This window comes from Schistocerca nitens, chromosome 6 (assembly GCF_023898315.1).
Source record: "Schistocerca nitens isolate TAMUIC-IGC-003100 chromosome 6, iqSchNite1.1, whole genome shotgun sequence".
Classification (NCBI taxonomy): Eukaryota; Metazoa; Arthropoda; class Insecta; order Orthoptera; family Acrididae; genus Schistocerca; species Schistocerca nitens.
In genome coordinates, this window is record NC_064619.1 from 179,288,950 (window position 1) to 179,314,533 (window position 25,584).

General features: G+C 42.3%; 1 protein-coding gene across 4 annotated transcripts in view; it reads left to right on the top strand.

The window, feature by feature from the left end:
• Positions 1-25,584, top strand: part of LOC126263212 (membralin) — a 540,938-nt gene that overhangs the window by 202,777 nt on the left and 312,577 nt on the right. For all 4 annotated transcript variants that reach the window (XM_049960282.1, XM_049960283.1, XM_049960280.1 and 1 more), the window contains one exon: positions 13,400-13,457. In XM_049960282.1, coding sequence (XP_049816239.1) covers positions 13,400-13,457 — 58 coding nt within the window. The remainder of the gene's footprint in view (positions 1-13,399; positions 13,458-25,584) is intronic.

Below are 25,584 nucleotides of genomic sequence, written 5' to 3' on the forward strand. Positions count from 1 at the left end.
CCTGTGCCATATGCCGGCGGAAAGCTTATGGGCCATCCTTTCTCTCGAAGCAACTGTAACTGATGTTGCTTATGTTGATACGCTAGAAATATGGCTCTTTTTCTTAATAGGAAGAAGCTGAACGACAGAACTTTATTTGGCAGCAAAATGGTGCACCTCCTATATGGCATAACTGATCTGCCTGATTAGAGAAACCTAGGCAGTTGTTAATTACTCCAGGCACGCAGATCAGAGTTTGGGAAGAGCTCGCCTATCGACTCGATGTGTACTGTGTGACGAATGGTGCTCACACTGAACACTTGTGAGAAAAACTGTTAGGGTTGCTTTTTCATTTGATGTATTATTTATAATTGTTAAGTTGAAAACCAAGATATTCATTTTGAAAAGCCCCGGTATAACAAGTGTCTGGAATTAAATTTTTGGCCATATGACAGTCTGTTATAATATAGCACTTTACATCTCACAGTATTGCTGAGCTGACGGGAACTGCAGCTACGTTGTGCCAGAGGCATTGTCAAACAGGCTGCCGTCGACGTCATCGCAGAGCTGCGCCACAGGTGTGTAGCTGGCAGCGGCCGCTGGGGAAGCCGTGTGCGCGGCGCGGCGGTCGGGCAGGGAGTCGTGTTGTGCACAATTGCGTCCCCGGGGAACCCCCGGCTGCGGCCATGCGAGCCTGACGGATTGCAGGCCCCGCGCGTGGCGTCGCGTCGCGTCGCGTCGCGCCGGCGCCGGCGCCACACTCAATAGGCGCCTGATGACGTTGGTTCCGACCCCGGCGCCGGCTCCGACTGACGTGTGATTACCGTCCGCAGACTCCTATAATCACAATTTTGATACATTGTGCCTGTAGCGTGAGCGGTACAGTAATTGATACGGCGCCTGCCGCAGTCGGTGTACAGTGTCTGCCTTCTCCTCCCCCCCCCCTACCCCCTCTTTCCCTTTCCTCCCTCTGCTCCAACCCAGCGCAGCCCGGGTTAATTAGGCCATCAGCTGCGCAGTGCCCGCCCCGCATACGAGCAAGATGAATACGCCGCTGATGCCGAGCCTTCGTGCTCCACCTCTCTCCCCTCCACCCCCCGTCCTGTCCCTCCTACCCGCCTTCCTCCTCGCTCCCATACTTAGGCCACTCACAGTGCTCCGTCGCCCTCCGCTGCTCGCTTTTCCACCCTACCCCTCTCGCTCTTACCCTGTATAACCGCCACACCTCCTCCGACGTGTGCACGTTTAAGGCGTCTGTTTATTTTTGGCAACACATGACGTCATAAAGGCAGTCTGGGAGAGTGGGAGCTGGAGCCGTGTAATCTAGCTTGCACCACTCATACCCTATCCACTCGCGCTCTAGATCGGCACTCCCCCACCCCGCAGTGGACGATAGACGCGTTGATGAATTTGGCAGTAAATGTTTGATTTCACGAGCGTTGCCGCGCAACCCAGCGATTCAGTATGTTGACCGGAGGGATAGGCTTTCGTGCTCGATCGATCCTAAGACAGAAAGAGGTATCTTAGGTTTTTTATTTATTTACTTATTTTTTTAAGGCAAGGCCTGTCCGTGAAGTTCATGAACATCAATGAAATGTACAAATTGTGAACTGCCCGTATCTGTTCCGTTGAACTTGCCACTACACGGTTCGGAAGATTACGTCCCATCATCAGGTGTATTTATGTCAATTAATAGGGCGCGAAAGTATTGTAATGTGCGACTTTTGAGTAACCTGCGTACTGCCAGAGCGAGCTCAAAGTTATGTGGATGTTTTGACCATATTTTATCAGTGCTCACAGTTTCCGTTTCACTCTTATTTAAATCAAATGCTGCACATTGAACTACCCAAAGCTGCCGTATTAGAAGCTAATACATGAAGCATATCGTCGCTAGGCAATGAAAACCTCGTAACTCAAATTGGTCAAATTTTACAGGAGAAACAAAAAACTAATTATAGAAATCACATGAGGACCTGATTAGTTAAATGTAGTGGTTTCTGCTACACCATATGGATCCGGTCATTGGTACATAGACTTTATTATGCACTTCAAATTGTCTGCTGGTTTTTGGAGTTACGAGGTTTTCACAGTTATTTTTTTGGTAGTGATGGAGATAAGAGGCATGTAACGAGTGCACGGTTAAGAATTGAAATGACCTTGTTTTAAAAAAAACTTACTTAAATTTTACATTATTTGTGTATTATGAAACGTCTGTAACGATACATTGTTACAGATATAAAGTGAAATGAATAATTTCACTTTGATCAAAATATTGGAATCTGGATGTTAATAAATTGCAGTGTTTAAAAAACATAGAAACAATGTTGTTAGCTTTAATTAACCTTTTCTTACTGTAAACATTTGTGCAGTTTATTAACATTTATTATTGTTACTATTGCTGCTACACTGACAGTCATAGGTGGCTGTAAACAAGTTTAATTTCGGCTGCATTTTTTTATGCACGGACATGTTCTCTCATTACAAATGTGAGGCAGTGTGTCATAAAATGAATGCACGTCCTTAGGAAGGACCAGCTTTAGTTGTTGCAAATGCGTAAACTTTTCTGCGCTGATCTTTGGTGGTGAACTGTAGAGAGGGGGCACTGTAAGTGAGCTGGGTATGTTTGACATCCTTCTTGGAAGTGGTTCCCATGTATCGCTGAATTTCAATTTATATTCCATTTTTCCGGAGGGATCATACTTGAGACACCGGATATCAGTCACTGTTGGATCTCCAATTTTGGATCCTGGCCGAATAGATGAATACAACGAGAGTTTATCATAGGACTTGAAAAATGTGTGGTCCAAATAATTGACAACATAAGGTCTAGGACTTTGTCTTGCGGTAGCACAAACTTCTACATAGCCAGCAGGAGTATAAATGTGTCTGTTTTTTAACTTCCTTTCTATGGTGGAGTGCACAGAATCACACTCCATTTGAATGTGACCTTTCTCCAGAAATTTTTGCACTATTGTAATGCCTTTCTGATTGGCGAGATAAGCCAGTGCATTACTCATGACTGAGTTTCGATTCTGGTACGTGCATCCGTCGCTATAGAAAATAGCTTCTGAATCATTTTGGACGTACGTTTCTATAAAATGCACGAGTATACTGGCAAATTCCGAAGCTGTTAGTCCACCTTCACTCTCGTGCCAAAGGTAACAATAACCATCGTTACTTTTTAAATCATAGATGGTAAAGTTGTGGACCTTCAGTTTGCTTTTATAGTACAGTGCAGATGCTTTTAGTCTGGGAGAAAGGAGAAGTGCTTGAAGGTCCATTGTAAACACTCTAGCTGATCCTAATTTATCACTGTTTTTCGCTTCATTGCCTCAGTTTTTCGGGCCTTATGCAAAGAGTATTCATTGTCTGAGAGATTGCCTGTCTGGTGAGAACAACAAAGATCGCACTGGTCCTTTTTAGGCGAAAATAAGTTAAGATTATTTTCATCGAATACCTCGCAGAACTGTTTGTAAGCAGCTGGGATTTGCCCTCTTTCCTTGCAAAATTGTATATATTCCCTATGTAGTTCTGATTTACTCTGCCAGTTAGGTTCCAAGTAGAGTTTTGTGGAAGAACGACGGCAGTAATGCGATTCCAGTTTCGGCAACTCTGCAAAAAATTCTGATGCTGATTGTCGTCCACCTGAAACTTTCGTTGGTCTCTCCTGCATTTGAGGCCCTTCTGCAAGCGTTCTTCCTGATGCACTAGATGCCCATGTTCTGACACTCCATTCGCCTAAGCACAAAGTATTCAGAAACATAGTCTTGCAGACAGTTTTTCTCTGTCCTTCTACTACAAAATTGTAATATAGTGTATTAGAACGGTGAGATTTATTAGATTCTGAATTATTTCTGCGTCTTTTAACTGGAACGTAGTAGACATGGCTTCTAACAAAAATTTTTCTTTCACCCCAAGACATATCCTGCCAGAAATGATTAAATATTCGCTGTCTGCTCTTCTGTAATATCCTTGCAATTCCTGTTCCGATTTAAGGAAGAATGTTTACAAGTACATCGTGGTTTCATTTCCCTCCTGCTCCTGCTCATTGTTGGTCTCTTTTTGCCAAACTCATCTTCTTGCATTCCTAAATAATCCTGTCCCCTCATACGTTTTTCTTTCTGCAAACTTTGAAGTGATTGATTGCTTTTCCTTTTACGGCGCTGCTTAGTACTCTTCACTCCCACATCAACTTCGTCATCGTCGTCTTCCTTGCTCTTGTTACTGCTATGGTCATTTTCGTTTTTATCTGGATCGTACGCATCACTACTGCCACTGGAGATATCATCCTCGCTGCTGTGTTCGAAAAGACTTTCAAACTCAGAAGTGGAATTCGCCTCTGTATTGGCTTCTTTTTCCGCATTATCTGTAGTGTAAACCATAACGTCATCAATAACATTTAAATAACTTAATCACCCCAACTTCCAAACAAGGATCTTACTTCCAGTTACAACAATATAAACTACGGTTTACCTTCATTTTGTAGGTCTACCCTTTCTTTTGGTGTAGGACAAGGACGAACCTGACTAGAATCTTCTTCCGGTGATTTTATACGATATGATCCGTCGGCTTGTTTCACAAGGTGAAGAGTGAATTTACTCTTTTTACCCATAGCTGAAAACAAAGTAGTTACTGTAGAATGTATAGGATTCTGTTCAGTTCTAAAATTAGAACCTCCTATGTACCGAGCGCATCCTGCTTTACGCGCGATGAAAAACTCGTAGGTCAACATTGTATTTAACGAGGTCATTATTAATTCTGTATATTAAAATACAATACATAAATACCTAGAAATACTAACACGTACCTGTAGCAATAAAGCAGTGTTGGGTCTGTCAGTCAAAAACGTTACTATCACGTCAAAAAACGTTTAAATCTCGGAGTATGTGTTCGCCCTGCACACTAAGAATGGCGATTATCGGAGATACGAGGTTTACAGCACAAACTACATATCGCTGGAGATGTGAGGTTTTCATTATTGCCGCTAGATGGTAACACCGTTCAACTCGAAGATGGAAGGTTGCAACAGCCTATGTGGCATAATTTTCTACATTTGGTAATCCAGTTACGTGGATTTCATTGTCAGATGGAGTTACGAGGTTTTCATTGCCTAGCGACGATATGCCCTTTTTACTAAAATAGTTTCTTCTGCTGCCAAAGAACGCCACAAGTTACTTAACACTTGTACATACAGCAATCCCACTTCACCTGATGATAAAGGTATACTCCTACGAAACGCGCAGGGGAAAGTGTAATGTGATAAATGTGACTGGTTACGATAGTTTGTACTTTCAGTAGAAATAGGTAGCTTGCGGTTACCAGGAAGTCACTTCTGTGCCAACGGCGGGACCTTAGTTAATTTAAAATTTTCTAGCGTTTGGGATTAAACATTAGCTAGATTTTCATATTCTGTTCTGTAACACAAGAATCGAAATGCTAGTGTTGAATATGAATTTCGGACTAAAAATCATGTTTCTGAAGTCATACGTATGAAAAGACAATGCAAGAAACGGGGAGTGAATACAGCGATTAACTGAATTCGACACAATAACTGATACTGGAAGTGTAGGAGTAGTAGGCAAAGGATGTAGTTTGTCGTATAATCATATCAGAATGGGGAAGGGCGAAGGAGCAAATGAGAGGACATTCACGTAGTTTTCGTGGCTGTCCCACGAAGGTACGTTTACTTGTGATTTTCCGCGCACTTCTGAATAGACTTATCATGATGACGTCATGGAATAGGTCTTAGACGTGTTCCACCAAGTGAAATCTCTGTCTTCCCACTTAGTTTCTCTAAGGTTTCTAGATCATTAAGTTCTATGCAAATCTGTAATTTTTCATCCATCTCAATGTAGCAAACATTTTCTCTATAATTCATTATTATGTCATTAAATGCAGTTGTATGGAGTTGTCTTCTGATATCTTAATTTGTGGCAGCCGTGTCGTATTATACCTAGAACTCTCCTTACGAATCCCATCTCGAATGTGTATCTTGTTTCTTCTTTTTCTTTATCGTCTTGGTCTCACTGGCGTGTTGCAGTGCCTGCTTGATTACTGTTTTGCAGAATTTCATAATTGTTTCAGTGCTTACTTTTTTTAAATTTCTGATGATACGCCACGTACTTGATACCTCCAAAATTTCTGTTTTTACGTCTCAGATTTTGGAAATAGGAGACCTCACAAACTGAAGTTAGTAAAATGCGGGTACGAATTTTGATCGAACTGGTTCCTCGCCATGGAATGCCATTGCGTTTGTTTTCGCTCTAGAAACAGTGAGGTCTTAATCTTTTGCAATAACGGAGAATTTCTACGCTACGCCTGGAGCTTTTATTTCATTTTGCGTAGGAGGGTCTGACGATGGTTCCCGAAGGTGCTTTAAATTTTTCAAGTGTCGCCCCCACGGTTGTGAATATTTGAGGACACTAGGTTAGCGAGTAAAATATCGAAATAAAATTTTATAAAAATAAGGATTAAGGAAAAAATTGGGGGCGATAGAGTTAGTCAACAGACAACCAAAATTGTCAAGCTTACTCAGTGGTTCTTGGGATCTCGCCACTCTGCCTGTATCGGAAGAATGGTTTGGCCTTCGATATGATTTCAAAGCATATCTAATCAGGTTTTTCGAATAATAATTTGTCATATATTTATACAATGACAGAAAAAAGTCACAACACCAAGAAGGAGCTGCGCTACATAAACGAAAGTCGGTAATCGTGTTTGTGCATCTGAGAGATGTCTGTTCAGATTAAACACCAGTCGCACAAGAGTGGCGCTAGTAGTGCCACCATGGGGATGCAAATCGGGTTTGCTTTAAATACATGCTGTGACGGTCGTGAACGTTAGTTATGTTTTATATTGGGCATGGTGAGTTGACGTTAGTCAAGAATGCCTCTAAAGCGACAAAGACACGATTATCAGCACTCCGCTGAGTTTGAACGAGACCTACGAGAAGCTGGATGTTCCTTCTACGATATTACAGAAGACTTGCCAAGAATGTAGCCACTGTTCGTGGCAGCTGTGGTCGCGAGAATGTACAGTCCGAAGACGACCACGCTCCCAGCTCCGGATCTACGATATTTCCGAAACGGGACAAGAACTTGATAGTGGCGCCCCCCGTACCCCTCTGGCGGTTGAGACAGGAATTCAAAATTAAAAAAAAAAGATTTTTCAAAAACACCGTACCCACTTTTAAAAAAACTCTCAGTAAATAATGGGTGGAATGATTTGTGACCGGGAGAATAAGAACTCTTCAGGAAATTTCCACCCTTTATTGCCTATTAGCCAATAACTCTCCTTTTTGTGTGATATAAAATTAAATATATGAAACATAAAACCTGTAAAGACAAGAGACAAGCTATGCTAAGTTTTCGTACAACGCTTTTTCCGCGTTATTCCGAGAATAGAACTTTAGTTGCTATTAACAAGGGACAGTACAACTAGTGTAGCGATCTGGCAAAAATTTTCCGTCAAAATTTTATTTTCTTGGATACACCGAGAAGATAATGTAATGTTTCTTACATGTTATTCCTGCTAGTCGTTTATTTCCACTCTGGTAGTCTGAATCTATGGATTTCGCTAATGATTATTACAACGCCCATCATTCGCACACTCGATCAACCACATAAACCAACACCAATTGGCATTCACTTCTTCGAGTTGATTCGGATGTGGGAAATTTGTTTATTTCTAGATGCAACGTGGATTTCCATGGCAGAGACATCACGTACACTATGCACGCATTCAGATATCATCTTATGATTCACTCAGAAATCAACTTAGAACGTGTTCACGTGTGCAACAACCGACAGAGATGCATTTGAAAATATGAGTAGTCGATAGATCAATGCTGGATGCTAGGCGCTTTGTTAAACAAGGTTTTTTCCTTCAAGATTATGAATTTGGCACTCCCCGAAATTGCCACCCGGGGCAGATACCTCTGCCCCCCCCCCCCCTCCGTCTCCCTACACCCGGCGGGCTCCTGACGCCCACGTGGGAGACTTCTGTTCGGTGTATGGCTCCGGCACATCATATTGCATCTGCAGCAGCAGCTGACACCATAATGAGACAACGAACTGTTACAAAACGGTTACTTCAAGAACAGTTCCGACCCAGACGCCTTGTAGCGTGCATTCCACTGACCCCAAGTAAGTGGTGTCAAACGAAGGCTCATTGGAGGGCAGGGCGGAGGTCTTTTGTATTTTCTTATGAAAGCTGGTTCTGCCTCAATGCCAGTGATGGCCATGTGTTAGAATCAGGTCGAGGGCCCGCAATTCCGCAACCAACCTGTTTGTGTGCTGGACCCGTGGACCCACACCTAGAGTTATGGTCTGGGGCGTGATTTCTTATGACAGCAGGAGCACTCTCGTGGTTATCCCACGCAGCCTGGTTGCAAATTCGTACGTCAGTCTGGTTATTCGACCTGTTGTGCTGCCACTCATGGCTGAAATGGCTCTGAGCACTATGGTACTTAACTGCTGAGGTCATCAGTCCCCTAGAACTTAGAACTACTTAAACCTAACTAACCTAAGGACATCACACATATCCATGCCCGAGGCAGGATTCGAACCTGCGACCGTAGCAGTCGCGCGGTTCCGGACTGAAGCGCCTAGAACCGCTCGGCCACAGCGGTCGGCTGCCACTCATGAATAGCATTCCAGGGGGTGCTTTCCAACAGGATAACGCTTGTTCATAAACCGCTGTTGTAACCCATCATGCTCAGCAATGTCTCCACGTGTTGTCTTGGCCTACCAATGACCAGATATGCCTCCAGTCGAGCACAGATGAGATAACGTCGGACGACAACCCCAGCTTCAGCCACAAAGAGCTTTAACTGCCCCTATACTGACAAAGTGCAACAGGCATGGAACTCCAACCCACGAACTCACATCCGGTGCCTGTACAGCACAATGCATGCACGTTTGTAACGTTTGTATGCATGCGTTCAGCACTCTGGCGGTTACACCGGTTATTAATGCACCAGGATTTCACATTTACAACGGCTTATCTCGCGCTTACATTAACCTCTGACCCGGCAGTGTTAATCACTTAAATATGTTACCTAGGCAAATGTACTCCATAAATTTTATTACTCTACATTATTTTCTGATGTTGCGATTTTTTTTCCCATCAGCATATTCTTTATGCTTATGAAGTCATTGTTGATTTTTGTGCCAAATTTAATATGGAGTCTTGGGTAGCTGTAGTGCCTTTTTCTTTCTTACTGAATTGAAAGATTATTTAGTTGCCTGTCACTTGTATTGATTTCCCCACAGCTACTTTCTTGAAATTCGCATGACAAGCTAGCAGAGTTTTCGCCTCTAATGGCTCTCGGTTGTTAACTTGATACCTCACCCACACAAACGTCTTATAAATTTCGTTTGTCAACTTTGAAATAACTTTCTTCCTCTGCATTAATATATCAGATGTACAAAGTTGTTGAGGTTTTCGTGTTCACTTCTTGACGTATTGCCTGTTGGCTTCCGTGTCGGGAGCTTCGGCCAACTTTTGTTCAACAATTTTCCTAACGTTTCGCAGTGCCGAGTGGCTGGCATTGTCAAGGTCAAGCCTCCATTGCTGGTGGCAGGCTGGAGATTATAATGTACCTGTCCAACCGACGTCTGAGGGCTTTCACCTGACGTAATTAACGCTGTATTTCTCCCCATGCTACCTGCTGTAGCGTAGAAAATGTTGTATATGTGAAATAACTTTTGGATTGAAATTATTAAATAAATGAATGAAAAATCATTTGACCTTCTGACTTTGTGTTTCCGTGTAAAAGAACGGTCATTAGTCCTCCATATCAATTCTTACTAAACATATGCTGAAATAAGTTACTACTTTCACTGAAGATGCATGATTCTCTTTATACACCTGGCTGCGTCGACATAAATATTTGACAACGTTAATTTTTAAATGTCTGTCTCCCACAGCAATGTTATATGCGGACCATCACAACCATAACTACATAGGATATCGTTCTTCAACGTAGGAAATTAAAAATAATATTAAGTGTTTCACAACTAACTACCAAATGAATTACAAAATGTCTTTTTCACGTTGTTTTTTTAATGACTTCTTTCCGTTGATGATGCTGTAGTGATAAAATTTTTATATAAATGCTTGTCTTCCTGACCTAACAGACAACGAAATAGACGTGTAATTTTAAGGCAGGCCAATGGCTGGAAGCGTGTCATTCGCTAGGAAGCCTGCGCCAGAAGGAAGGTGAAGACAGAGGACGATCAATCTGAACATCGAGTAAAAACATACGAGGAACGAAATCCTAGGAGCGATCAGCTAAAAAGTGTCTTGCTCTCCTCTACAGTTTAAAGATGTTTTTCTGGACGGTAATAAAATCAGTATCCCATAAAAATAATTAATGGTACTGTTCTGATATTAAACTGCAACGGTCGTTTGTTGCAACACGGGAATATAGGATCCATTTACTTCGAGGCTTTCTTTTTTGTTGTTGAAACTATGTTCATGTTTGTGAAATTTTATGGCTTCCCTGAACAAGCGGGCTTGGTAGCTCTTCTCGACAGCGAGAGCCTGCTTGTTGGCGAAGTTCATGTGGTTGTTCTTACACAGCGAGTGCTCCACCACGCCCGATTTCTCCAGCTGTCCCAACATGCAGTATCGTTTGTTCAGTAAACTTGGTGCCGATGGATCGTCCAGTCATTTCAAAATAGACTTTTCCACGTATACATGGTGTACGGTATATTCTCGACGTTGCGAGTGGGTCCCTTTTGTCCTTTGCTAGTGTGACACCTCCATTGATCTTCTTAATCGGTTTCTAAATAGTCTTTACGCCGTATTTGCGAAGCATACAGACGATTCTGCCCATCACCCTGGGGTTGTTGTCGTTATACTGTACCCGACAAGTCACTTTGCCGAGTGTTAGATTTCGTGACACTTCTTATGCACCGGATTGAGTACCCCTTGCTCCTCAGAACGCATTCCAGGTGTTGCATATCATACCAGAGATATAGCGGCTCACATATTCGTCTTGCACGAGTTACAGGCGCATTAATCATTCCTATTTTTTTGCTCGAGTGATGATTTGAAAGTTTGTGCAAGTATCGGTCTGTGTGTGCGGTTGTCAGTAGATGCTGTCGCTCAGGTTTTCCACCATTCCTGGTAACCAACTCAACTAGAAAGGGTAGCTGTTAGTTCTTTTGCACCTCCGCAGTGAGTTTTTATGTTGGAGCGGAAGCTGTTCATATGTCGTTAGAAGGAACCGAGACTCGAACTCGGGACCTTTGCCTTCCGCGGGCAAGTGCTCTCCCAACTGAACTACCCTAGCACAACTCACGTCCGTCCTCACAGCTTTAATTCCGCCAGTACCTCGTCTCCTACCTTCCAAACTTCACAGAAGCTCTTCTGCGAACCTTGCAGAACTAGTACTCGTGGAAGAAAGGATACTGCGGAGACATATACTCAAATGGATATGTCTGTTCTTTCGGACATGTTCGAAAGAACAGACACACACACATGAACTGCAGCCGCCTAGAATGAAATTAAAATTATATTAACACTTCCAGCTGCTGATAGGCGTTGATATATATCAACTGGAACAGGTGAAAATGTGTGCTCCGACCGTGACTCGAACCCGGGATCTCCTGCTTACATGGCAGAGACTCTCTCCATCTGAGCTACCGAGGGCACGCCTCCCGCGAGACCCACATTCTCACCTATGTCCACACACTACATTCGTAGTGTCCCACCCCAACACACTCATTACTCGTGGAAGACATTCTTCCCAAGTCCCGTAAGAATTGAGGGAATGTGTTACATCCGCACAGAAGGAGATCATGGCCGGTATTGCCAGAACTATATACTTATATGGATATTTCTCCGCAATATCCTTTCTTCCAGGAGTGCTAGTTCTGCAAGTTTCGCAGGAGACATTCTGTGAAGCTTGGAAGGTAGGAGACGAAGTACTGGCGAAATTAAAGATGCGAGGACGGGGCGTGAGTCGTGCTTGGGTAGCTCAGATGGTAGAGCACTTGCCTGCGAAAGGCAAAGGTCCCGAGTTCGAGCCTTCGTCGTGGTACACAGTTCTAATCTGCCAGGAAGTTTCATATTACTGCACGCTCCGCTGCAGAGTGAAAATTTCATTCTGGAAACAGCGTGTTTGATTGTGGTAACCATATTGGACTGTATATTGGTTAATAAATTATGGTGATAAGGTTTCTAAATAAACACGCTTATCTGTCTCCAAACAACTGGATAACAGCCGGCCATTTATGCGTAAGGCAATTGCCCTCCATGGGAAGGGGTAAGGAGGGCTATAAATCATCATCGTCCCTCATGACGCAAGTGTAGATATGGTGAAAACTGTGTCTGAATTGGCTCAGTCAAATTATTGACGATTCTGTAGTTTCATGTTTTTCATATATACAGTTCGTTACCAGAGGGAGAAAGCTATAGAGAAAATCCTGCAACAAACTGAGTTATTCATGATGGACCTTTGGATTTGTAGCCTGGCACTTTACTTTTTCTTGTTGTTATTTTAAGGCCACGATAGTTGCCTTTTTTGTCCATCCTTTAGCTCATCACGAAACCTTTTCTGGTACTCTTTTCCATTATATGAAATACAAATTTTATGTTTGTTTTCTACAAGTTGAATTCCAGTGAAGGTCGGAATTGGCTCCCCTTCAAGAATTTGAATTGAAAATGTTTTTCCTGAGTTATAAAAAATTTCTGAGACTGATACAGCTAAAAATTTTCTTGCGCCGTCTTCGTACAGTATATGTTGAGCAAACTAAAGTGACTTATTCTCATTAGCCAGACTTCCGTTGAATGCTTAAAACGAATAAAAGTAAAGTTGGACCAGTATGAATGCTAAAAAAAAGGAAAAAAATACTCTGAATGGTAAACTTCCCCACAAGTAGTTATGTGAAATGTAATTTGGTGAACATATATCAAGTTATATTGTGGGTAATATCAAATGTAGAGAAAAGAAGCGCTTCTCGTAGCTTAACGTGAATCTCGTCTGGAGCTACAAGTGTTTCTCTCGAGGTTAAACTATTGTAGAGTAGGATGCTTGGCAGGAAGTATATCTTTTTACATACGTCAGGTCTTACGCGATAGACGTCATGTGCAAAGGTGGGCATAATAATGCGATGCGATAGTGAGTCTATAAATCTCGTTTTCATTCATAGAGCTATAATTTTTAGTGATATTACTATTTTTTTACATCTGACGGACAAATATTTTCAAATGCGGGAAGTACGCGCCCATTAACTGTATCCAGAATCTGAATTGGGAGCAGACGATAGGAAGTAGCTGTTGGAAAAAGCCTTTGCAGTATGTTGGACTGGTAAACGACGGCAATGCTTGTGTGAAACGTTTTCTAATTTGTATTTGTAAACATAGAAATTGCATGTTCTGTGTCGAACTAACGCCACTGTTTCGTTTTCAGACTGTGTCCATTTCCATGCTGCTGCGGTACTCCCACCACCAGATATTTGTTTTCATAGGTGAGTACAGAACTACGTTTGATTTTATACTTCAGCAGTAGTTTGTTTGATTATGACATACATATTTTAAAATAAAATAAAACCTTGGTATGTATCTCCGTGCTTTCAAAGAGAAAAATAGTTGGTTAAAGGAAAGCTAAAATCAGTGATGACTCATGTTTTACTGGGGTACATTTTTTGTTCCCGGGGTGCTTGTACGTTTAGGCCCATCTCCGTCCATTATCTTGATCAAAATATCAGTGTATCGGGCATTCGTAAATTAGTTCGTCGGCTTTTTTCAATTACTGCTTGATCATAGGTCTACGTTCTCCTCATCTTTCTACAGTTACTGCAACATCTGCATATTGCACTTTAATTCAATACAGGTTATTTAAACCGAGCGAGGTGGCGCAGTGGTTAGCACACTGGACTCGCATTCGGGAGGACGACGGTTCAATCCCGTCTCCGGCCATCCTGATTTAGGTTTTCCGTGATTTCCCTAAATCGTTTCAGGCAAATGCCGGGATGGTTCCTTTGAAAGGGCACGGCCGATTTCCTTCCCAATCCTTCCCTAACCCGAGCTAGCGCTCCGTCTCTAATGACCTCGTTGTCGACGGGACGTTAAACACTAACCACCACCAGGTTATTTAAACTGATCGATGAAACCCTATTATTTTGGTCAGAGTTGTTCGAACCCAGTTACGAAGTTAGGTTTACATTTCTTTTTCCTTCATTGTACCTAATGCATGTCAATTATGTGTAAAAACTTAACATGGTGTCGGGAAGAAGCGCAACGCGATCCGCCATTACTTACTGCATACCGTTTATTAATAGCCTTCATCATAAATACACTATGTGAGCAAAAGTATCAGGACACCCCCAAAAACATACGGTTTTCATACTAGGTGCATTGTGCTGCCACCTACTGCCAGGTACTCCATATCAGCGACCTCAGTAGTCATTAGACATCGTGAGAGAGCAGAATGGGGTGCTCCGCGGAACTCACGGACATCGAACGTAGTCAGGTGATGGGTGTCACTTTTGCCATACGTCTGTATGCGAGATTTCAACATTCCTAACCATCCCCAGGTCCACTGTTCCCGATGTGATAGTGAAGTGGAAACGTACAGCACAAAACATACACGCCGACCTCGTCTGTTGACTGACAGAGAGCGCCGACAGTTGAAGAGGGTCGTAATGTGTAATAGGTAGACATCTATCCAGACCGTCACACAGGAATTCCAAACTGCATCAGGATCCACAGCAAGTGCTATGACAGCTAGGCGAGAGGTGAGAAAACCCGGATTTCATGGTCGAGCTGCTGCTCATAAGCCACACATCACGCCGGTAAATGCCAAACGACGCCTCGCTTGGTGTAAGGAGAGTAAACATTGGACGATTGAACAGTGAAAAACGTTGTGTGGAGTGTCGAATCACGGTACACAATGTGGCGATCCGATGGCAGGGTGTGGGTATGGCGAATGCCTGGTGAATATCAGCTGCCAGCATGTGTGTTACGGTGTGGTCATGTATTTCATGGAGGGAGCTTGCACCCCTTGTTGTTTTGCGTGGCACTATCACAACAAGGGCCTACATTGATGTTTTAAACACATTCTTGCTTCCCACTGTTTAAGAGCAATTGGAGGTGGCGATTGCATCTTTTAACACGATCGACCACCTGTTCATAATGCACGGCCTTCGGCGGTGTGGTTACACGACAATAACCTCCCTGAAATGGACTGGCCTGCACAGAGTCCTGACCTGAATCCTACAGAACACCTTTGGGATGTTTTGGAACGCCGGATTCGTGCCAGGCCTCACCGACCGAGATAAATACCTCTCCTCAGTGCAGAACTCCGCGAAGAAAGGGCTGCCATTCCTCAGGAAACCTTCCAGCACCTTATTGAACGTATGCCTGCGAGAGTGGAAGCTGTCATCAAGGCTAAGGATTAACTAACACCATATTGAATTCCAACGTTACCGATGGAGGGCGCCACGAACTTGTAAGTCATTTTCAGCCCAGTGTCCGGAAACTTTTGATCACATAGTGTATACAGTCAGTGACCGGTAGCCAAACTGATTCTTAACTGCTGACTTAGTTAATATTTTTGAATATTGAATCTCCCTGGTATACTAACACTGTGCTGGGACTTGAACCTGGGAACTTTGCCTTCACGAGCAATTGCTCTGCTGACTGAGCTGCCCAGGCACCAAGTGGAAATCTTGTCCAAGTCTTTATGCGGTTCTTTACGACCATCCAACGACGATACTTCTCTATATACAACAGCACTTTCAGTGAACAGCATCATAGTGTCACTGAATCCATCTCATATGGTCCAAGCTCTAGTCCCACTACGATAACAGTCTCTCGTGTTCCTCTGGTTGTCGGTCTTTCAGCAAACCTTCTAAGGAAGTTTGCACTCTTCCCGCTTCAGCGCTAACAGCACGGAGAGCATTCGTATGATGCTTTGCGCGCGAACTGTTTCTTCTGTTGGCACGAGATGCATGAGGGCTGAAGTGGGGTGAACAAAATGTAATTGTGCTGATACGAGTTTCACTCGTCGATATCGTTGGTGCTTAAGGGTCCAAGAGATCCACAACGCAAGTGCAGAAGTAAGATAAATCTGATTGGAAGAAAATTGTTGAGGCACTCAAAGGTCTAACTAGGGACGTGAAAAATGCGATAAATACCATAAGTTGGGAACGGAACTCAGGCTTTGCATTTCATTTTATTAAAAGGAACGCCACAACAAATTTCCGGGAAAGTAAACGATAATGTTTCCGTACCTATCACGCCGATTAAAACTGGAAATAAGTAAGTGACCTGATCCTTTGCGTTGTTTGCGTTAATGCTGGCAGGTGACAACTGTTCTAGTGTAACAACTGAGCAGATAAAAATAGTTTTGCAGGGTTCACACTCCTTTCCTTCTAGCAAAGTATACAGCGTATTTTTCAAGTAATCTGTGTGACTGGTTGTATATATATTTCACATTTCGTTTATCAGACTTTATTCACATTATCTGCGGGTGTACATAGCTCAGTAAAATCGTTGAAGTGCTTCGTATACGTCACAGTAGAGTTTTTGATATACTGCAGCTGTTGAAATGCAGAACAGTTGCAAACATAAATGTCTGTGGTTGCTTATAATCAGAGTGTAAATGTTAGCCCTTTTTCAGGGTATGTCGGTAATTAGTGTTTCCCTTTCAAATTTCCTCCTCGATTGTGATGTATAGCGATCGAAAAGCGTGAACTGAAATATGTACGCAATGATAAGAAAAGCTGGAACTGCAGTTCAGTGTTGAGGGCAGTGCCTCCACACATTTTACGCTTATGTGTACAAATTTAGACACCTACATTCTCCTTTTCCTACGCCGTTCCGCTTCCTTAATCAAAATCAGCGCGCTCGCCATGCAAAGTAAACCTATCTGAATATCAGAGTTTGGCATCGTTGTTATAACTGGTGTTGCTATCGAGTGACATGCTAAGCTTGACCTCTCGTGTTCTCTTTCGTTACCTCCATTGTAAACGGGTAAAAGCGAATGACCGTGAACTCTGTCGAATTGTTTTCGAATACTCGTTCGCTTCTGTTAATAACTACGATGCAAGTGAAACTAAACAACGAGAAAGAACAGTATCGAATCTGATTCCATGATTAGTGCAGAACGTCTTGAAGACGTCAGACAGTATAAACTGTAACGGTAGTACAGCGCTTCTTAGTATGTACGGCACACTTTAATGTGTTACAGAATCCGAACTAATTAAGATATTCACACTATGTTTGTCGTATATGAAACATTATCTCTCAAAGTTTTGATGCCATTCAATTAATTTCGACATGCGCCCGTTTGGTGGCACGGACAACATCCAGTCTGTGCTCAAGCGCTGTGTCCTTGACATACCCCAATAGAAAGAAGTCCATCGGTGTAAAGGTTTGAGATCTAGGTGGTCAGGGAAGTGGGGCCACCCGTGCTGCCAATCTAAAGTGCGCGTCATATATCTTGGCGGCCGAGTTTAGGTTCGTTCTGCGCATCTGACGTCACAAAACACAGTCAGCCAATGAACAGAGAACGACGTTGCCAGATCTCGACTGCAGTGCAGAGCATTGACGAGTGTGTTCAGTTTTAGAAACGTTCAGTCATAAATAAAGTAATTGAACAAAAGCAATGTCTTGATAGCAGACTTTCTTTTATAGAAAGTTTGGAAAAAGCATTCTTTATACCAATTGCTTCATATTCTATTAATTAATTAAACCAAACAACCAATAAGCCTCCTAATTTAGGCGACAGCAAGGAAAGGTGTTAGTATCATTCTCACTAATCGCTTTTCGCAATAAAGAACAGCGGTAATTGTTTATTTCATATTGTACTTCGACGAAGCGTGAGTAATTCATAGTCATACCAACAGTGTTTATAAGTAGTTGCGTGAGGTGTTAGAGTCCTTATGTAATTACACTGTCCGACGAGCTGAGGTAGCGGAACGGTTAAGGTGTTGGGCTGCCAAGTGAAAGGTTATGAGTTCAAACCTTGTGTGGTGCTTAATATTTTCTTTATTTAAAAATAATATTGGAGTCCCTTACTTCACGAATTTTATTAGTTTGAATGAAATTTCTAGTGCTTTGACTCTTCATTAACTTTTTCGCTGCTGCAGACACGTGCTCCCAGCATTCCGCGCTGTGCGCGATTTTGTCATCACTGCACTTCTCGCCTGTGCAGACACATGGTGTTCCCACTGCTTTGCCACACTTATCATTCGATTTCACAAAAACTATTTGGCCAAAGAATTTGATTTTTACACGTCTTCTTGACTGATACCTTCCCCCCATAAATGACTTAATTTTGTTTTGATGTGCAGCATTAAATGTAGTAAACCATTGCACGAAATTTTGAAGAGTTTGCAGAGGTAAAAGTCCATAGCGTATACTTTCCGTATGGTCGATTTTAGTTGCCACAATGTTGAGAATGAAATGTGGACAAGATACCTAAATTTTATATAGTATTTACTGTATAACAATATCTCGTTTAATTTAAGTACCACATAGGTGTCGTATGTAATATTGAGAAATATTCCGTCTTTCGCGACTGTAATAAAAGTTTTATTTACACAGGGCGCGTTTGGCTTTATTTTAAAGCACTTCCATCGGTGAAAGGTATGGTACATACACAATGGTATTCATGTTCTATTTCTTGTTTTTGTTCCACAGTCGCAGTTTTACCAATGGTATTGAAATATATCCCTCTTCTGCAACTGTATTAAGCGACTTATTTAGACAGACGCGTTTCTCTCTTTTGAAGCATCATAAGAGGACTGTATTTTGTGTCCTCCATTGCCAAGTCACCTTTCGTAGTTTTGTGCTGTGGTAGCACAATATTCAACGTTTGTGTTGGCTCATCAGTGTTTTAGCAAATAAATGCTGTTTGTGTGTGCCAAATTATATTTGACATAGCTCTGAGCACTTCACTGACAGACGGTACATTGAAATCCTAATGTTTTTGTAAGTTCACAGTTTTGATTAATGTATTTTGTCTACTTCCTTTTGATTGATTGAAGTGCTTTAAAATAAAGCCAAACGTGCCCAGTGTAGGTAAAACTTTTGTTACAGTCGCGAAAGGTGGAATATTTCTCAATATTACATACGACACTTATGTGGTACTTAAATTAAATGAAATATATAGGTATCTTGTCCACATTTCATTCTCAACATTGTGGCAACTAAAATCGACCATCCGGAAAGTATACTCTGTGGACTTTACCTCTGCAAACTCTTCAAAATTTCGTGTAATGGTTTACTATATTTAATGCTGCATAATAACTGCGTTGAACATCGAAACAAAATTAAGTCATTTATGGGGGGAAGGTATCAGTCAAGAAGATAGGTAAAAATCTAATTTTTGAGCCAAATAGTTTTTGTGGAATCGAATGATAAAGAGTGTCAAAGCAGTCGGAAAACAATGTGTCTGCACAGGCGAGCAGTGCAGTGACAAAATCGCCCACAGCGCGGAATGCAGGGAGCACGTCTTTGTAGCACCGAAAGGGTTAATGCGGCCGTGGTGGCTTTACTTCATGAACTGCGCGCTCCCCCCTAAACGTAAGCTTGCAAACTATGCTATACTATGGCGCTGCTTCTCTTGGCGCGTGCGTCGTGTGCAACTGGCAACGCAGCAATCTCCCGCGTCTAGGCGGGCATGCGCGAGCCGCCAAGATAAAAGAATTGAACTATAGTGATCTGGAAACACCCGGTCTAGAACTTGTCGCACGGTCTGTGCCCATGTCGCGGTACACTGTCTGGTTGGGAAAGACTGTTTCTTGGCGGTCAGCCAGGAGTGGTAACGCAGACAACTCCTGCATATGAAGGTAATTGTTACAATTAAGTGTTTTTTTTTCTCTTGGGAAAAAGGTCGTCACAAAGGGATCAACCATCAAGCACCACCAAACATTCAATTTTGGTAGGTTATTCAGAAAAATTTCCATCCTTCTCTAGACGGTGAAGAACGTCCACAGTGAACTGCGTACGTTGTGGCTTGTCTGGCTTCAATGCCAGCAACAGTTGCAGTCTGTACAGAAATGCGTGCCCATAAGAACATTGCATCGTACTTCTTAACAACACAGGTAATTAATATAGTATTTATCCGCCGATACCAGGCAGCAACTTTCAGTTACAATGCCCCCATCTGTACGGGAATTACATAATGTTTAGGGGTGCAGATTGTGGCGCATGAAGGACAACGTACGTAAATTTGTGTATGGCCGTCAGTCGTGCACGGATAGCCAAAAAGACTAGGGCGACCGCTCGCATAGAGGGGGAAATCCGGGTTCAAGCCCCGGTCACGAGGCACCCCCCCCCCCCACCCAAACACGAACACATAATCGCACTGTTCCATATAAATAAAAATCGCTGAAATGGATAGTTTCTCCTCCCAATCTCTACTCCGACTACCAGTGTTGCTCTACCGACCTACTGAAGAACCTGGCAATCTGCATGGCTTTCATGTATTTTGTCGGCGAGCTTGAACAGCAAATAACTTTGGAACTGTTACAGAGTAGTTAAAGATGTGACCTCCTACCTCATTGGTGGAAAATGAAGTGATAACTCGAAGAAGTCATTAGGTCAGAGGAATAAATTTCAATATCAGCAATTTCGTAGTAACCCATTTATTTCATTCAAGTTTCCAAGTCACAGATTGCAGTATGTGCAAGAAGAAAAGTGAAATGGTGATACTTTAAGAACCTATGTAGTCGCCACGATTTTGAATTCTGGCATGCGGACCTGCATGCATCTCGTCGTATGGGTGCCGATGTAATTTTTATGGTTCTGTACTTCAATCGGTAAAAACGAAACCTTTATGAATCAGTTTGTTGTCTGTCTGTCCCATTGTTAAAAACCCTTTTTGTCAGGAACAGGTAGACGCATCAAGTTGAAATTTATGCTACCTACTTCCCCTTTGTGGTGTAAAGAAATGTAAGCTTCTAAGTCAAAGCAGTGAAAAAATACAGCCATTTATGTCACATATGTCGATACAAACTCACTCACCAAAACCAGCAGGGTACTTCTCTTTGCCCTAGTATTACGAAATGTGGCAAGAAGCAAGTACAAGTAAATAAAAAAAGTCTGAAAATGGTTGATATATAATTATATCACACAGAAATATTTGTATTGTCGCTTGTTATTAGATTTTAGGCTTAAAATTAAAACTTTCTCGTAAGTCTTGGGTTTCCGGGATCGCCAACAACAGGGAAATATCGCCGAGAGTCTCGATTCCCGGGATTAATGAATTGTCTGTACACATAGTTAAGATGGAACGGAATCGTCAGAGCTTGAGTCCTACTCGCATCTAGCCAGTCCGTTTTTTTTTTGGGGCTGGAGGGTGAGGCGGCGGCGGCGGCGGCGGCGGCGGCGGCGGCGGCGGCGGCGGCGTTACTCGCCTGTTACATTTGGGCAGTCAAATCAGCAAAGGTTAATGTTGGTACTGGGTGACGTTAGATTTGCCGTCCGGTGCGTGCTCAGTGGGAAGCCAATTTGTCGACACCAAGGAAACACCACCTTGAATACTGCGAGCACATCCGGTTCAGTCGCCATTCTGATGAAAAAAATTGCTGTCAAGGTGCTTGGGACAGTGACGAGAGAACTCCTGCTGTCATAGGAAATCCCTTTCCAGACCATAGTTTTTTGATATATATGGGTCCAGTGTTTCTTCGTTGCAGACAGCCTGATTCCAAACGCTCATTTGGCTTCCTTCTTACCAACATACGATCATAAATCGTATGAAGACAGAAACTATTTTCATCTGATCTCCGTTCTAGTTTGACAAAACTGAACTCCAGAGAAAGAAACATTAAGTGATCTTAAACGTAGTTTAATATAGCTTTCCAGGGGTTTCTCCAGATCCTGGACCAACCGAGATGTCGCAGTGGTTGGCGCGCTGGACTCTCATTCTGGAGGACGGCAGTCAAAACTCACGCCCGGTCATCTAGCTTTAAGTTTTCTGTGATTTCCCTAAATCGCTTCAGGTAAATGCCAGGATGGTTCCTTTGAAAGGGCACGGCCGACTTCCTTCCACATCCTTCCCCAGTCCGATGGAACCGGTGATCTCGCTGTTTGGTCCCCTCCCCCAAATCAACCAAGCAACCAGATCCTGCAAAAGTCTGGGGTGATGGCAGATTATGAAGCAGTGGATACCTTAAACTGGGACAAATGCCCTTTATTACAAGAATTGGAGTCTCATAGCTAACATTGTCACCAGAGATACAACGTCACCCCACTCCTCTTTTTTTTACCACATTATGGCACTTGAATTCTCTCACCCTCATCAACGACCTGCCTTCATGCATATGTTTTCTGAATTTCTCCTCTACCCTCTGATGTCTTTCTCCACTAGGTTATCCAACACATTGTCCGTCCGACTGTGTTTTGATCGTCCTATCCTTTCGTTGGAATAGTTTTCCTTTAATTTTTCTCTTTGAAGTTCCCTCACCAGCCACACGCCTCCCTTCCTGGACTTGAATCCTTCGCCGACCGAGATGTCATCGCCTACAAGACCTGACATTGTGGGATTGATACATTTTTCGATAGTTTTGCCTAGTTTGAATACCTTTAATTTATGACAATGCGTTATTCTTCATTCCTTTGCTCTCTTGCATCTATAGCTTTTTCTTTGGGTCTTTCATTCAAAGCATCAACCTATTTCTTCCTGAATGTTACTCCTTGCGTTTCACTCGCAGTTTTGCGTGGCCGGACGTGCAGATACCATTTATCATTGTTTCGCGATTTTAAGCTACACTACTCGCTAATAGCAAGGGTTGATTCAGTTGGAATATGGTGTTTAGTTTTCAATTGGAAGGGAGGATTCTTTCACATCATTCAGAAGGAAAATTTGCCTTAACTAGAAGTCTTACCTCCAGTCTGCAAAATAGCACTTGGAGTTACACATACTGAAAGTAATTTTCCTTTCGATTCAATGTTGCTAATATTCTTGATAATTTATAGCAGTATATGTTGTACTGCTGTTGTTTCGACATGACAGCTAAACGAACTAAGAAAAACTTGAGAGACAGTGCTAGTTTTAGCGCCAATATATTTTTTTAAAATATTATTTCTCTTTAATAAAAGACATTTAATAATTCTTGGTCTAGCGATTCAGTAATAGGTCGTATGAAATAGGGGTTTTCCGGAATGCTGTTGTCTTCCCATTTCTTTGTTTATTTCTCGTACGTATTCCTGCGCTGCCTCCCTCCGCGATCTGTATTACTACTCTATTCTGTTTTTATCTTTTTTTTCCCTATACGTCAGCGTAAACAGCTTCCTGGGCATTATATTTTGTCTCCGTGAATTACAGTGACGCTGTATCGCAGGGGCCGTAAAACAGAAACCGAGCTGGTTTAAATGGGAGACCCTTCGGAGGGGCCTCTTGTCGGTAATGAATGCCGTTCTGGTCTGACTGCTTCATAAAAACTGTCGCAGTGGAGAAGAATTTCTTTTTGCTTGTTTCCGCCGTCGAACAACTGCTCTATTGCTGTGAAATTAAATTCGTAGTATCGGGTCGTTATGTTCCGATAACCAATAGAAAATGAACAAAAACGATGTGCGACGCCATGCACTTGTTTGCATAGGTCAAGAGACGTGGAGAAAGATCAAACAAAACAGCGAGAAATGAAATATAACGTCACAGACACGAAGAAAAACTACCGGCAAAGAATTAATCTTCGAAATTTCAACAGGTTTGAAATATAGAAATGAGAACATGGGAAAGAATCCTCCTCTAGTCTTCACAAACTAGTGCACGAGTGCAAGGTGGAAAAGTCTCTCCCTGGCACAGAGATGCGATGACGCCAATGAAACGTTTTAAAGTTGTTGATGTATGTGACGCAGAAGCGCAAATGAAGTTTCAACTTGACTTCCAAACAGTTTCGCTACACTGCGTTTTAAGATATCGGTGCTTGTTTATTTGAAATGGTTATATTGAAATGCAGAGCCGACGTAAAATTCTTTGTGTTGGACGGTTTATCGATAACGGAAAATGGTCCGAAGTTGGCGAAGGTTCATAAGAAGTTTTTTCTTCCTTAGTTTTAAACAGTAGCCGATAACAACGTGACCATATTTCTCTTGAAGATTATCCGTGTGAAAGACGCCGTAAAACCGCAGAGACAAATGAGATTATCACGACAGAATGCACATAACGTTATTGGGCAATACGAGAATGTATGAAATAACTGTCGCCATAGTTAAGTCACAAGAAAAAGTACGGTACGGTTTACTTGAAACATTCACTGGCAAAAGGATTCGTAGAAGAGTGCTGCATTTGTTGAATGCTGACCAAACGTATGAGCGAAAACGGATTCCTGAACAGTGTTTGTACAGTTTTAAAAATTCCGTCTGATTCGGAGTTTCGATTTTGCAAGAAACGAAACGAAGAGTCAAAGCAGCGGTGTATGTCCGTGATCCTGCACCAAAAGGGTCGAAGACGATTCATCTGCTTGGAAGTTCGTTCTTATTTTCGTCACCTTCAGTCCGAAAACTGTTTGGATGCAGCACTCCATGCTACTCTATCCTGTACAAGTCTCATCATCTCCGAATAACTACTGCAATGCACATGAATTGGAACCTGCATGTACTCGCCTCTTGGTCTCCTAGGTTACAAATTCCTTTTGTCCCCAGTTCCTTTCAGTACCTCCTCATTAATTACGCGGTCTGATCTTCAGCATTCCTCTGTAGCACCATATTTGAAACGCTTCTTGTCTTAACTGCTTATCGTCCCTGTTTCCCTTTCACACAAGACTACACTCCAGACAAGTTCCTTCAGAAAACACCTCCTAACACTTAAATTTATTTTCGATGGTAGCGAATTTCCCTTCATCAGAAATGCTTTTCTTTCCATTGGTGTTCTCTACTTTATACTCTCTCTACTTATGCCACCAGCATCGCCTGAGTTAATTCGACTACATTCCATTATCTTTTTTTGGTTTTGTTAAGTATCCTGCTTTCAAGACCATGTCCATTTCATCTACCTGCTCTTCCAAGGCCTTTCACATATCTGACATAATATTATATCATAGTTTCCAAACCTCAAAGTTTTTATTTGATCTCCCAGAACTTTTTATACCCTTTCTAAATTTCTCCTTAGTTTCCTTCACAGCTAGCTCAGTGTACGTATTACATAACACTGGGGATAGGCTACAACCCTGTCTCACTCCCTTTCAGATCACTGCTTCCCTTCCATGCCCTACGACTCTTATAACTGCCGTCTGGTTTCTGTACAAGTTGTAAATAACCTTTTGCTCCATATATTTTACTCCTGCTACCTTCAGTAATTAAGAGAATGTATTCCAGTCAATATTGTCGGAAGTTTTCTACAAATGCTGCAAACGTAGGTTTGCTTTACCATAACCTATAGCCTAAGATAAGTTGTAAAGTCCATATTGCCTCTCGTGATCCTATATTTCTCCGGAATCCACACTGATCGTACCCCAAGGCCAGCTTCTACGAGCTTTTCCATTCCTCTATAGATAAATCGTATTGATATTTTACAACCATGACGTAGTAAACTGTTCGATAATATTCACACCTCTCAACATCTGCTTTATTTGGAACTGGAATTACTACATTCTTTTTGAAGTTTATGGGTGTTCCGTCTGTTTCATATCTCAAGCATACCAG